This window comes from Agelaius phoeniceus, chromosome 9 (genome assembly GCF_051311805.1).
Source record: "Agelaius phoeniceus isolate bAgePho1 chromosome 9, bAgePho1.hap1, whole genome shotgun sequence".
Taxonomy (NCBI): domain Eukaryota; kingdom Metazoa; phylum Chordata; class Aves; order Passeriformes; family Icteridae; genus Agelaius; species Agelaius phoeniceus.
The window spans coordinates 28536115-28550361 of NC_135273.1; the positions used below are offsets into that span (position 1 = coordinate 28536115).

A 14247-nucleotide genomic window follows, 5' to 3' on the forward strand; every position below is an offset into this window, starting at 1 on the left:
AGCAGTTTTCAGCATTGTCATCTTTAGGCACTGATTGTCAGGCCACAATTTTTATAGCCATTTACCTTGATAATAAGAGTTTAAAACTGAACTTTTATTGTTTCTGCCTATTAGCTAGGAAGTTTGGTGTTCTTTTGTAAATATGTCCCAGTATCAATAGGGAGTTTGAGGATGACTCATTCAAGAATCCATACTCGTGACTGTGCACCAAAGGTGAGTGACAGGAGAAAGGATTGGGCAAGGAAAGCAGACTTTCTATTCCTCACCATCTGTTCCCAACACTGACTCCCTGGAATATGTTCTGGGCATATGCTTCCTCACCTCTTGAAGTCAAATAAATCCTAATTAATTTGATTTCCTATAGGTGAGTGCTTCAGCATTGCTAAGGAAGCTGATGGAACCATGGAAAAGATGAAACCAAATAGCTGGAGTGCAGCAGTGGAGTCACATTCCAGCAGCCTCCTCTCCTCCCATGTTCTGTTTGGGAAAGTTACAGCAGCCTCCAGAGCCAGCTCCTGCCCCCAGGGAAATAACTGCAGGCAACATGCAAAGTGCAGCTTTACCCTGGTGACATTTTGCTATCTGATAAGTGATCAAGTGAAGTCACCTGGTGCTGTTCTTTTATTACACTTGGGCTTTTTAATCATCAGTGTAAATCTAATAACCTTTTCTTCATGAAGACCAAAGGCACGAGACCACAGGGCTACAATTGTGCCAAAAATATCAGAGGCACAGGAATCACACTTCAGCTGAAAGTCTTGTGAAGCTCAAAATCCCATCTTCCCTCTGCTTGATCACAGCTGTCTGTTCCCTCTCAGTGACCTTTCTACAGTGGAAACCCCTAGGATTCTCACAACTAGAAAGGCACACAAAAATGGTTCCCATCCAAACAGACTTTAATCCTTCCAATACATGCAGCAAACTTATCTCCCAACAGCCTCTTCTAATTTTAAGGGGGCAATTCTCTTTAAAAGAAACTTATGGGCTTATAACACATAAGAGGGAATAGCAAAGAGTTCCTTGGCTTATCAGAGCAACACCTTTAACAGAGATTCTGTCACTGCTCTGGTGTCACTCTTTCTGATGCTGCAGAGAAGTCAGCTGGGGAAGTGAGGAGACTGCTGAAAAAGCACTCTGCCAATAATCCCAGGAAAGCAAGGATGAACAGTTCAATCATGATGTGCAGTGCATCCTGCTTTTCTTTCATAAATGCATGTGCTCAGCAAGTGCTGTTTATCAACTGCTTGGGAGTACATCATTTACCCCATCCAGAAGCTTGGTGGCAAGGGGTTTCACCAAGGAAGGTTGATGCAGTTACAGTGTTTCACCACTTCTGTCTCTCCTAATTCCAACCCTTGAGCCATGTGAAAATTATCTGCCTGGCACCGTTTTTCCTTCCAGAGGCTGCATACTTAAGTCATGCTGGTGTTTTATGGCAGCCTAATTATATACTCAAAAAGTTTCCCATGAAAGAATTTCACCATTTCCAGTTAACCTCTCTGAGCCATGTAAAATGCCACAGAGCAGCAAATCTGTGCTGTGCTGGCTTTCACTGGGTGAGAGGTACAGGCAGGACACACACAGGGGGCTGAAAAAGCAACAGATGACCCCTGAGACAGACCTTGCCCCATTTATGGCTTCTTCATGACTCTTCTTCCTGATCTGTTTCCACTTGCACTTCACAGGGCAAAATTCCCATCATTTTTTCTGTTCAGCTGATAAACATGCACACCTCATCTCCCTGCAGGTTAAATAATATTTTCTAGGAATGCAGTGCAGTGGCAAAAAAACTCCCAGTTATTGCTTTATTTCTGGATCTGCTCCAGAAGAACAGACAGGAATTTTAGGGCAATTTTTTGACATTGATATTCCAAAAGAGACTGTAATAATACCATTTGCCATTTGGTTTTCATTTTCCTTCAGGGATTCAAAAAGGACCTTCAAAAAGGAACTTCAAAAAGTTCTCACTTATAAGGTAAGGCATTCTGTATAAAATGATGAAATCCCATTCTAACTTGGTCCAAAATAATTCCTAGTCTGTGACAGGCTTGAAGTACTTCAGAAAGAGCTCTGCAAATTTCTATCCACAAGCAAGAAGAGAGGAGAGACAAAAAGTAGCCAAATACGCTATACAGCCAAGATATGGAAATACAGACATCTGTATTTGTGTATGCACAATTTTATGTAAATACAGACATCTGTATCTGCAGATGTCAGGCCTTGTGCCTACTGCAGACCAACAAATCTACCAACATTAATATTAACTATCTTGGATATGAGAATATATCCAGCTGAGGGGTTAAATCTGCACCAGAGCTCAATCCCTATACACTGAACATCCAACACAACTTGGGAAGCACCAGAGGCATTTTCAGCAGCTGCTGAGAGGTGGAATTCTAGAGTCAACAGAGCAAATGTACCACCATAGACAGCAGCAGAAGTTTCCTCATGTCTAGTCTTTCTTAGCACCTTTTACAAAATTTACCATTCTGCTCCCCCCAGCTCCCCTAGGAAGATGGTGGGGGATAGCACTGCTACCAGTGTGCTACTCCACTGCTATGGTCTTACTATTTAAATATGAGAAAAACAGAAATTAAGATGAAGGAAAACAGTGAAATCCCTCTATTTGCAGCCAAAATACAGTAAAGGAGATCATTGATCAAATAAACAAAACAGAAACTGTCTAAATAAATATTTGCACACCTTCAGCTGTACTCTCCACTCGCTTCTGAAAGCAGTTGTAGCACAACCCTCTCTGCAATTCCCGAGCAGAAAGAAACTGTTATTACAGGAGGGTTGCAGACTGCAGGTCCTTGGAAATCAAGGTGGATTAGTGGGGTCTCAAATCACACCATGAATTACCAGGGAGTCCCTCTTTGCATTTCAAAACTTGCTTAGACATTGTGCCGCAAGCCTCCCCCTGCTAAGTTTAATTTTTTACCTGACTTTCCTCATGGCTTTTTCCATTTTCTAGCTTTGCAATGGGCTTAGGTTTCCTCAGCTTTAAGTTGCCCATTTCAGGCCTTAGAGCACAGTCAGTTAAAACCTGCTGCTTGTGCTGCTGGGTGTCTTGCAAAGGCAGCTGCCTTTCCTCTAAGACAGCAGAGTTGTCCGGGTAATTTTCTTTGTTATCATCGTCTCTGTAAGAAAATAAAATTGAAATGCATCAGGCAGGATTTCAGACATCTGTCAAAACATTATGAGGGAAGAAGAGCAACAAGTTCTTAGCTATTTATAGCATATAGCTTTTACTAAATTTAGTGGTCTACACATCAGTTATGGATCTAAGTTAGCATTATTACACACTCAACTGGGAAGCTACTTAAACGATAGCTTTAGAGGCACTCTTGGGCTTCAGACCTACAGTTCCCATTCCCCAGATAAAATCTGAAACTCTCTTTTTCATGCAGAAGACTTCCCCCACCCAATGATTCACAGTAACCTCACAAAAATATCATCACAGACAATAATTCCTCTCAACAGCACACTTCCCTTCTGTTGGTCTCTAGCTTTGAGAGCCATTGCACAGAGGGAAGGAGGAAGCCACTCAAATCAAGGTCTGAACAGCAGGGATGTGTTTGGAGAAAACATCCTCCTGTGTAAAACACCTGGTGGCTTATCATACACTGTTACTCGTGGATGCTTAATCTGGGACCTGGGACAGACATTTTCAATCCCCACCCAGACTACAATGTGCAAGTTCTGTCCAAGGAGACCATGCTAGTGTCACCTACACCCGGTCCCTCCAGTCTCAGCCTGCTCTCATGCCTTCCACAGGGAGCACCTCGGTGGCACCACGAGGTTACCACAGTGCAGGAGGCAGGGCTGCCTGTGGCAGCAGCATTGCAGCTCCAAAACCCCTGGCTGGAGTTGGTGTTCAGGTGGGATTTCAGATGTTAGCTCCAGCTGGCAGCATCCTAATGGTCAGCTGGGAGATGACCTCTCTCCTGGTGTGAAACTTCCATGGCAGAGGGAGTCAAGGGCTATTTGAATTAAATTCCCATGAGATTCATTTATTTTTTTCCAGAAAGCATAACTTGTTAGTTCAATGTTTTCTCCTAAGGATTTTGAGCTGCCAAACTCACTTTCCATCTGTGGCCCATCAGCATCCAGATGGATGCTTGCAGGGTGCCTGTGGAGTTGAACACCATTGCTGCCCATGCCTTCTGCAAATGTGCTCCAAGGCAGTTGTTATAGCTACAGCTTTATAGTCCACAGGTACCCCAACAGTGTGCACCAGTGCTGCTAATTTTAAGGTATCCTCTGATTTTAAGATCTTCCTGAAAGGTTAAGTTGCATACCCTAGCAATCAATATGTACTAGCAGCCATGAGAGAGGCATGCCTCAAGAATACTTCAGTTAAATTACAATTTAAAGGATTTCTTTACCCAGACACACTCAGCAATGAGCATATCCTTGAACAATTGTAAAACTCTGCTTACTACTGCTTTGCACCAGCTGCTGTACAGTAAAATTCAGTGTATAAGCACCACAGCTGCCTCTGAATGGCAGGAGTATGATGTGAAGTTAAGAATACAGACCATAACATATTTACATATATAATAGCAACAGTAAATAATCTTCATATTGATCACCCAAAAGTGCATGAGATAAATACATATTTCCCAGAAATACTAACAGCTATTGCAGGTAATACCCCAGAAATTCTGCATTCCCTTGAGAATAAAGGCTTTTTTCTAATGGTGTAACAGAAGCAGTCACAGTTTCACTTGCTCCCAATGGATTTCAAACAAAGTTTACAGGAGAGTACCTGGGACTGGAGCTGCCTGCTTGATCTTCATGCACAGAGTCTGAATACCCGTCACACCTTGAAAATGAACACAAGATAATTATTGGTTTTCTGCCAGCTGCAGAATCTTAGCTTTTAATAACATTACAGTGCAGCTCAAACCATAAACACATTTCTTCTTCTCCTCATGCTTTAGACAGGGTCACTTAATGCCATAACTGCTCCATGATAGTCCAAATCTCAGAGGAAGAAGAGGATTTGAGATGTTAAGTGTGCACAATTTGGCATATCATTTTCAGACAAATGGAAATAATTACAAGGAATTCAGATGTTACCATAAAAATCACAGGAAAATTACAAGAAATTCTGTATTCTAATCGTTTATAGCATATTTCACATTTAACCTCAGAAATAATTAGACACAATTAAGGAGGTTTTTTTCTCACAAACTCACAAAAATATTAACTGTGATAGACCGGTCACCCTTTATGCAGCAGGAAAAAGAATCCCCTGATTCTTTGATTATTATGAAGCGAGAGTTAGTCTTAAAAAGTGAAGTAGCAGTATTTTTTAAGATGCCTGAACAATCATAATCAATTGCTTCCTTTAAGTTACTAACAAAAGAATTGTCCCAAGGCTGCCTAATCAGAAGAGAAGCCAGGATAAATATGCTAAACCACAACCACTGAGAGCTGAATATGACACTGTGGCTGCATGGCTGAACTTTACAGGATGATTTAACCTGCAAAGCCCATGAGCAGCCTTTCTTCAGATAAACATGCATCCATAAGCATGCACTCCCAAAATATACAAACACAGAGCCTGGTAGTGCTGGGGTAAAGTCAGGCCCCTCTCCTCACCCTCAGTTCATACTCACAGGGCACAGACACTAAGGAGGCCTGGATCCCTTGAAGTTTTCTGGCAGAGGAATCTCTTCATTATGGGGGAAGCAGCCTGTACTTCTGCTGACTTGTTAAATTTTGAGAAGAACTGCCCCACTTAGAAGAGAGTACATTAAGTGACACATTCATAGCTCTGCATTGCAATTTGATGGCAAGGGTTTAATATATTCCTCTTCCCCACCAGTCTTCTGCTGGTGTCTATATCAAAAGTCAGACTGCAGCAGAAAATATTTAAAGGGCCACTCAAGTGTTTACACTTCCTGAATACATCAGCGTATGCATGAAAGCATTTGCTGCTCACAACTGGAGCAGAGAACTACAGTGGCAGATCACCCTAGTCACACAATATTCCTTCAATGAGTGCAGCTTTCCCCACATGGCAAAGTGGGATGATGGATGGAAGACCAGGCTTGATGTGCAAAATGGAAAATTCACTGTAGAAATCTGGTTGCCTCTGGGTGCCAGTGACACCTTCCCCTCTGGCCAATACCTGACTGCTTCACAGGAAGCAACAAGGGGTGGCACAGGACACACTGGGGGTTTGAATAAGGAAGCCCAATGTGAAAGGTACCAGGAACCTGGCTGTAGAACTAGAAGGAATATTTCAGAGGGATGAAACAACAGAAAGAAAATGCATTATGAGGAGAGAGTGCCAAGGTCAGAGCTGGATGGACAGAGCTCCCAGCACAGACACAGGAGAAAGAGAAGATGCCACCAGGTGGGGTGTGCGCCATGGGCCAAGCCATGGCCAGCAAAGTCCAGGAATCCCCTAAAGGAACACATTCTCCCTCCTGGGTGCGCCTCAGAGAGAAGAGGTGGGAGGAAGAAGCTCTGCCACCAGTTTTGCTCCCTCTTCTCTCACCAGAAACCTCACTTGGCAGCCTCCTGAAAGACCACCTTGGCTATGGGGAACACTCTCTGGAGGGACAATGGATGGCTGAGAGCAAGTCCAGTGGCCAAGCCAAGTCCAGTTAAGGAGCACTTTCCTGAACTGGGGGAGCTGGGCTGGCCCTAAGAAGGTGATCTCGAGAGGAAGAGCTCCTAACTCAGCACCCAGCAGCTGACAGAAGTCATAAGACACAACTTATAAACATAAGTGAGTGTGGCAAAATGTATTTGAGTAATTGGATGGCAGCAGATAGGAAAGAGAAGCAATAATGAGTCAGAGAATACAATGACCTTCATGAAATTTAAAAGATCCTGAGGAGGTTCAGAAACAACACACTCTAAAATTTCCAACAGAAATTTTTGTCTGTGCAAGAATAAATAATAACCAGGAGGCTGAGAGCTCACTCACACAGGACAGTGTTTGAGGCTAGGACCATTGCAGGACATTTAAAAAGATGAATTTGTCATATAATGCAAATACCCAGCATTGAAGCATGGAGTGTTTTTACCATGATTTCTTAAAGAAATATGTCTTCTGTGTTAATCCCACCTGCCTGCACATACCAAAACAAACACGCACACCTTCCTTTCCTCTTATCAGTAGCTTGTAAATCTTGTTGCTTATCTTTCCCTGTATTTAATAGGTAGGGTAATATTCAGGAGTTTGGTACATTTTTTGATAGTTTGTGGCTGTGCAGCAGAGAGACAGAGAGACTTTTCACCAACAAAAAACTGCAGCAGCATCTTCCTCACTCCTAAACCAACAGAGAATGTTCCACAGCAGCTTCAGGTCAGAAATCCAAATGGGTTGAGGCTTACATTGGGTAGGAGCTGTCTTTTAACAAAAACAGTGATGTGAATCTTCTCCCTTCAGTGCCCAATCCAGCTACTGACTGATGGATATCACTTATAAGTAAGTACATCCATTATTGATGTTATGGCACAGGCCAGAGTCAGGTCAGAGATGGGATCCCAGCCTGGCAGGAGTGCTGCTCTGACTCTGGCTAGTCTGTCTCTGCATTCCTTCCAGGGTCTCTGGGTTAATGGGACCAGCTTCTTTAACTTTCTACCATTTTCACCTTCCCACAGGAGCCATTTCAGACCAGAGTGAGCACTGCTGCCTTCTGCTGACTTGACCTTTCAGGAGCTCACGTGAGCAGCTCCCAAACCAGGCTGCATGCATGGCTTGCTGCGAGCTTGGCACCCCCAGGCGCTCTCCTTGTCTGGAGAAATGTTCCTGAAGGTGTTTTACCACTGCCTTGATTTTATTCAGGAAGCCCTGGCTTTGCCTTTGGCACAAATAAAGACAGAAATTGTTAAATGAGGATGTCTAGATGTGCATGGCAAACTCTCTCTTTCATCTGCTAAATAAAAGTCAATCTATTTTCATCTGCTTTCAGAGATGGTCAACACAAGCAATAAGTGCTGAAATCAATAAGAATTGTGTATCCTCAGCAGCTCTCAAAAGCAGGTGTTGGGGGACATCTCCAAATGAGATTTAGGGAAGAATGAGACTTAGGGAACCAAGTTTGTTCAATGGGACAATGCTTTTCAGATATCATTGTTCACTCCCTTTGCTTTCTAAAAGCATGTTTCTACCCCTTTGTTTGGAAATATAAGATGAAACATGAAATCCCACAAACCAGAACCAACAGCAGCTGAAATGAGGGAGATCCAACCCCTCTCCATCTCCCCAAGGGCAGGGCTAGCACCACACTCCCAGATTTTATACCCTCCTGGTTTAACATGAAGCCCCACAGAGAAAAGCCATCACCTCTGGGTCCCAGAAACCTCAGGGGGGAGGCAGGCTTAGGGACTGCTCCAGGGGAATCTCTACAGGAAACAATGGATGTACTTAGGGAAAGAGGAAAGGGAAAGAGAAAAAACATGAAAAATATATTATCTGTAATCTGGCTATCTTTCTGTGAAGGGGGAGCAACCCATAATTTTACAGACCAAAATTCATCACATAACTAACAGGAACACAGGAAATGAAAACAAACAAGCATGCAAGCAAACAAAAATCCCTCCATGATTTATTAACTTCAGTTTAATCTTTCCATATCTGCCCCAGTCACACAAAAAGTCTGACTAAATTTAAATATTAAGTAAAGCAAGGAAATATAAGCAAATAAAGCAAAGCAATATAAGAGAGAGAAATTCTTTAGATCTCTTTGAAATATTACTTCTCCTGTAGAGGTTATGATAGCACCTAGAGATGGCTCAGATGATTATAACTTGGCCTGCTTTCAGAGTGTCCCCTGTCCCCACAGCACTCAGCAAACAGCTCACTGTCCAGCTGAGGTGTTTTAGATTATGAGCATTTTAACAGTGCAAAGCTCACCTAATATACAAACAAATCCATACATCATTTTCCTCCTGAAAAACAGCTTGGCTCCTTACTGCTGCAGAATCTTCCCCAAAAGCTTTTGAAACAATCAAAAGCATGCAAAGTAAAAATGCACAGAGCTCCAATATTGAAGTGGTTTAGACTAAAGTAAGACAAAGACTGTTTCATTTGCAATAGCTCCTAGAGGGTTTGCCTTCCTAACTTTCTAATGTCCTCCCTTGTTCTGCTGTCTCTGTAAAACAACAAGAAAAATCAACATATACATCCTTATGATTATTATATATACAAAAGGCCATCTAAGGAGTTTATGGAATTGATAACAAAGAAATGACGTTTTTGGTACTTGGCCTGTCTAAATAATGTATAGGGATTTTTCAAAATATTTCCTAATGATTTTTTTTTTCCTAACAATGCTTGTGGTAAATACAGACCATGTGTCCTTAGAAAACAGACATGCTTGTGTTTGACAGGATCATCAGTATCAGAAATGAGTAATATTTTGACAGGAGGTTCATCCGACACTGCAAATCATGCACTTAAACATGTGTGATGTGCACCCAGCGTATATTCTCCCAAAAAAGGGATTTCACTGCTAAATAGTCACAGAGCATTTAAAGGCAGCTGCTTTATGCAATCCTTCCCATACAGGCAATAATATGTTTAGATTACAGAAAACCCAATCCAAATATATGACAGATAGCTTGGGACTTCTGGCATACCACTTACAATTATTCTGTACGGTAACTAAACTCATCATTCCTGTTTAAAAATAAGGACATCTTTAAAGTGTTCACTTACTCTGCTAAAGCTGTCGTGTTGAAGGACTTATCCTGAATGCTGAAACAGAAACAAGAAAACATCAGATAAATCAGCAAGGCAGGCAGGCTCCCTGTATCCTCCTCAGTTGTAGGAACACATGCACAAACATGGCATTGCAAGGCACGTCTGTGTGCTCGCTCTGCATGCACGGCTCTACCTTGGGTTGCTCTGCACATGCTCATAATCAAGAAACCACAGGGATTAGTCCTACAACACTCACAAAGCCCAGCCAGCAGCACCCAGGATTCAGGCAGGGGTGCAGGTAGACTGTGAGGCTCAGATCATTATCTTTTATAGCTGCAACTGTGCTGTTAATAAAGGCTTAGATTTGCAAACAAGTATTTGGCATTCTGTCCTTTTAATATTTGCTGTGTAATTGGCTCATCAAATGCAGGGTTTTTTACTTAAATAGGGTTGCCCAGCTAGCTGTCTGGAGGTTTTCTTGTTTAGTGGTCTCTTACATGCTCAGTTCATGGCCAAAACACAAGGGATTCTATGAAAAAAAAAATCTGGCAGAATGGACAGTTCAAGTAGGAAGAGGTTATTAAGCTAACAGCAAGAAGTAGATGAAACCATCCCTGTGAAAGGAATAGGCTGCTGTGCTCCTGCAACAAAATGTTTCTGACCTGATGTAATACATTCAGCAGGGTCAGCTCAGGATATTCCTAACTGCTGGGTTTGAGGCAGCAGTGGAATTCCCCCTCCAACAACACCCCTCAAATCCAGTGAACAACATTCTTGGATCATCCTGAAATCTTACAGCAGCAAAAAAGGGAAAAAAAATCCAACCAGCAAACAATCTCAAATCTCACTGCTACACAGCAGAGATGGGATTTTGTTGTTGTTGTTGTTTGGGCTGGGGGAGAGAAAGCAAAGCAGACAACGCCTTGTGAGCACTCCTGTTTGTGACAAAGGCATCTCTGAGACGCCAGCATCAAGCCGAGCAGGGATAAAGAGAGGCACCTCCTCCTCCTCCTCCTCCCCCAGCAGCAGCTTGTGCCTCTGCGTGGTGTTGACACACATTTCCCAGGCAGCCGTGGCAGCCAGGAATCACAGCCTGACAATGGCTTTCCTTTACCAGCAGCGCTGACAATGCATCACATCTTCCCCCTTCCCAGCCTCCCTGCCTCTCACACACACTGCCTGCCTCTGCTCCTTCTTATATTTGTACATATATGCCAGTGTGGATAATGGCATGTTACCTGGGGATCAGAACATCACAGCCAGCCTGCAGGGACCTCTGCCCTTCAGAGAGGACATTTTGTGAGAGAAGGATGAGCAGAAAACCTAAAATTAATGGTTAGTAATTAAATCCTGCCTTAAAACTGAAATGTTCTTTCTCCTCCTGTTTCCAGTTCTATTGCTCTGACCATACAAATACAAAGTTCTTTATTGCTGTTCTATTTGCAGGACAGCAACTGAACAAAGGTATTCTTCTAGATGATGTGGGAAGCAAAAGCTTAATTTACATGCTCAATAAGTAGAGTGCCATTAAAAATAAGTGATTTTTTTTTAGAGGAATATATTCCAGAATGCCCAAGTGAACACTTGAGTCTTATTTGGAATGGTTAAGCTGGGTTCACAACCAGCACTTCAAGTGTGTCATGGAGGAATCACTACATTTTATCACAAAATCCCACTGATAAGCATCACAGCTTGGCTAGAGTAGAGTTTAAAGGACTGGGTCCCTACACACACCCCACAAGAAAGGGAGCTCTTACAAACATGACTTCTCCTTCTGTGGGTGCACAAGTCACGGTCTAATTCTCTGTGAATTCATTCCCTGTGCAAACACACTGCGGCGCTTTGATGTTTTTCCTGGGAAGATAACAGGACTGAAATCAGTTTGTAAGGCAGGGATGCTTTGGACTGAGGCCAAGTTTAAAGCATCATCACTTTCCTGTCGCTTGTCTGGACTTTGGTGCTGAACAGCAATTGCTACATCTCCTTTAGGGAAGCATTTACAGTGCAGCTCACTCCTAAACTTGCACTAGTTTTAAAGATAGCACTGATCAGTGTAAGTGCAGAGTCTCTTCCTGTAAGGTGGTGAAACCATTCAACAAAATGAAATTTCATGTAAAACAGGCATAGCAATAACAAATGTACATAAGTAAAGGCCAGGCAAACTCAGGAGCCCATTTCAGAGCAATGCCCCGGTCAGATAAATGGAGCCACTCTTCTCCTGGGGAACACAAGAGAGGAACTACAGTAGACTCACAGTAACTTTTCTTCTTTCACCAGATGGAAGTAGTTTGTCTTTAGGGGCAAACACTCATTTCAACAACAATGTTGGCTTGGGCCCTCTTGGCTGACCCCAGCTCCTTCCACCTGCTTCCCATCCATGTGCTGGGGGTGAGACCAGAGCAGGCAAAGAGCCTCTGCCCTCACAAGCTAGAGCCAAAGATGCTTGAAACTGCATCTCTGCTTCCTTCTAAGTTCCAGGCACAGAGAAAACCTAAAACTGCTATTACCTCCTTATTTTCAATAGTGACATGCAAGCCAGTTAGGTCCATAATGCTATAGAACATCACTCTGTAGCACACTGAAATTCTCAGTGCCAGATGTGTTGGATCACCACATTCAGACGACATGCCAGGCTTCTCATGTCCTGAAGTTCCAATGAAAATAAAGCTACACCTATGTGTGAAGTAAGCTTTGAACTTCCCCACTGAATAACAGGTAAACTTTTAAGGACTTTTTGTCTTGAATTCATCAGAACATGTATTTCTGAAAATAAGGGCTTTTAAATCAGTTTTTCCTTTTTTCTTCTGAACAGCTTCAGTGATTCATATTTTTGCAAATCCTATGTCTAGGAAAAGACACTTTCTCTGCAGAAAATCTGCCCATTTTATACTCAGTTTTGTTCTTACCCTCTTTTGCCAAGTGCTGCTCTAACCAACATAAACATCACATGACAGCCCTTAGCTGATGACAAAAATGCCAGAGATCCCCAAAGCAAACATCTACATACATTTTGGAGATACCAAGACTCAGAAATATGTTGCTATTCACTTCTGAAAGTTTGACTAATATATTGCCTATTTATGGCTGACAAATAGATTGGCATAGAAATTCCATTCTTTATTTGGTTTGTTCCATCAGGAGAATTACTGCTGGGTCAGGAAGGAGAATGAAGCAGGAATCACAGCATCCAGCTTGGTTTTGCACATAAAAGAGACACATATTCAAAATAAATCATATGTTCATAAGCTCAGCATTAGCTGGCAGTGAGTGCCTTACAAAGGCAATGTAAGTCTGCAAAAGGAGAGAGGCAAAAGTGGGCAGAAATAGTTCTGGCTTCAGCAGAACAGGAGAGAGCAACAATCAAAATGCCATAAAAAAGAAGGAGGAGTAGTGAAGGTCTCCAAGCTGCAGCTCTAAAAAGTCACACACCCCCCACACCCACATCCCTGCAGGCTTTGTGGATCTTTGGGTTCACCTGCAGAGCAGAACCTTTGCCTCAGTTTCCTGAATTTGCTCATCTCACTAAATGACTGTTTTCTTTTCGGGGCGTTTCTGACTCAGACAAATGATGAGGCCTTTCAACCCTAACTACAGAATAATGAAGAATTTGCACTGGGAAATAAACTGTATTTTAAAGGGAAAATTACACATTTACAAAGAACTCTAAGCTCTCTAAGTTCTGGGAAAGTTACTATTTTGCATGTAATATCTACTACCTAATGAAAAACTCAGTGCAAACCTATAGGGTGTGATCAGCATTTATTGCCAGACTATTTTCTTCATTATTATTTGTTATTCCACAGAGTCCAAAGTGCCTGTGCTGGGATTGCTGCATCAAAGGCAATTATATTTTGCAGTGCAGCCAGGCCATACAAGGGAGCTGCCCTGGGCCCCATGGAAGGACGTGAGAGGCACAGTGTGACACTCACACTGCAGGATGAGGAGCCCAGGGCAGCACCCTCCAGCTCGGGGAAGGAATTACTCATGTTCCACTACCCAAATAAAGGGAAACTTGGAATGATCTCCCCACTACTGTCTCTCTGGATGAAGTCAAATCATCCCTGCCAGACCTGGCTGAGCTCAGAGACTCATAAAAATACTGAGCAAATTTGATTTTCTTGGAGCATGTGTGTTCCTGCCAAGAAACAATACCCTGAAGGGCTCCAGCCATCCTTCACCTCCCTCAGGAGCTGTACCCACAAGGAGGTGCACTGATTCCCACCTGTTTGCATGCACAGAGTTTGCTGCCATGAACAGAGCACCTTCAGCTCCCCTGCTCTGAGGAACAGCTAAATATGCTTCCTTGGCAGGTCACACTGCTACTTCTGAGGCCACACTTGTGACTTTTCTTTAGGCAGTGAAGCAGTAACTCATTTCTGACTTTAGCAAGTCTGTTGTCTTCCCACACACAGGATTTTCTTGAGGGGTAAAGGCAGGAATCATTCTGCAGCAAAATGTTAACATTGGGGATGGCTCCAGCGCTTTGCCCTTTCTCCAAAAGTGATCCTACAGGATACTTCTGCTGTTTTCCAATCTGTAAGGCATAAACCAAGGAGCTGCCATGTGAGAGAGGA

The 14247-nt window shown here is 42.8% G+C and overlaps 1 protein-coding gene across 8 annotated transcripts in view; it reads right to left on the bottom strand.

Annotated features, from left to right (window-relative positions):
• Positions 1-14247, bottom strand: part of FAM13C (family with sequence similarity 13 member C) — a 116097-nt gene that overhangs the window by 37773 nt on the left and 64077 nt on the right. For 7 of the 8 annotated variants that reach the window (XM_077183349.1, XM_077183356.1, XM_077183354.1 and 4 more), the window contains 3 exons: positions 9689-9727; positions 4772-4828; positions 2942-3140 (listed from right to left, as the gene is read on the bottom strand). In XM_077183349.1, coding sequence (XP_077039464.1) covers positions 2942-3140; positions 4772-4828; positions 9689-9727 — 295 coding nt within the window. The remainder of the gene's footprint in view (positions 1-2941; positions 3141-4771; positions 4829-9688; positions 9728-14247) is intronic. The other variant, XM_077183350.1, reaches the window with a different exon arrangement.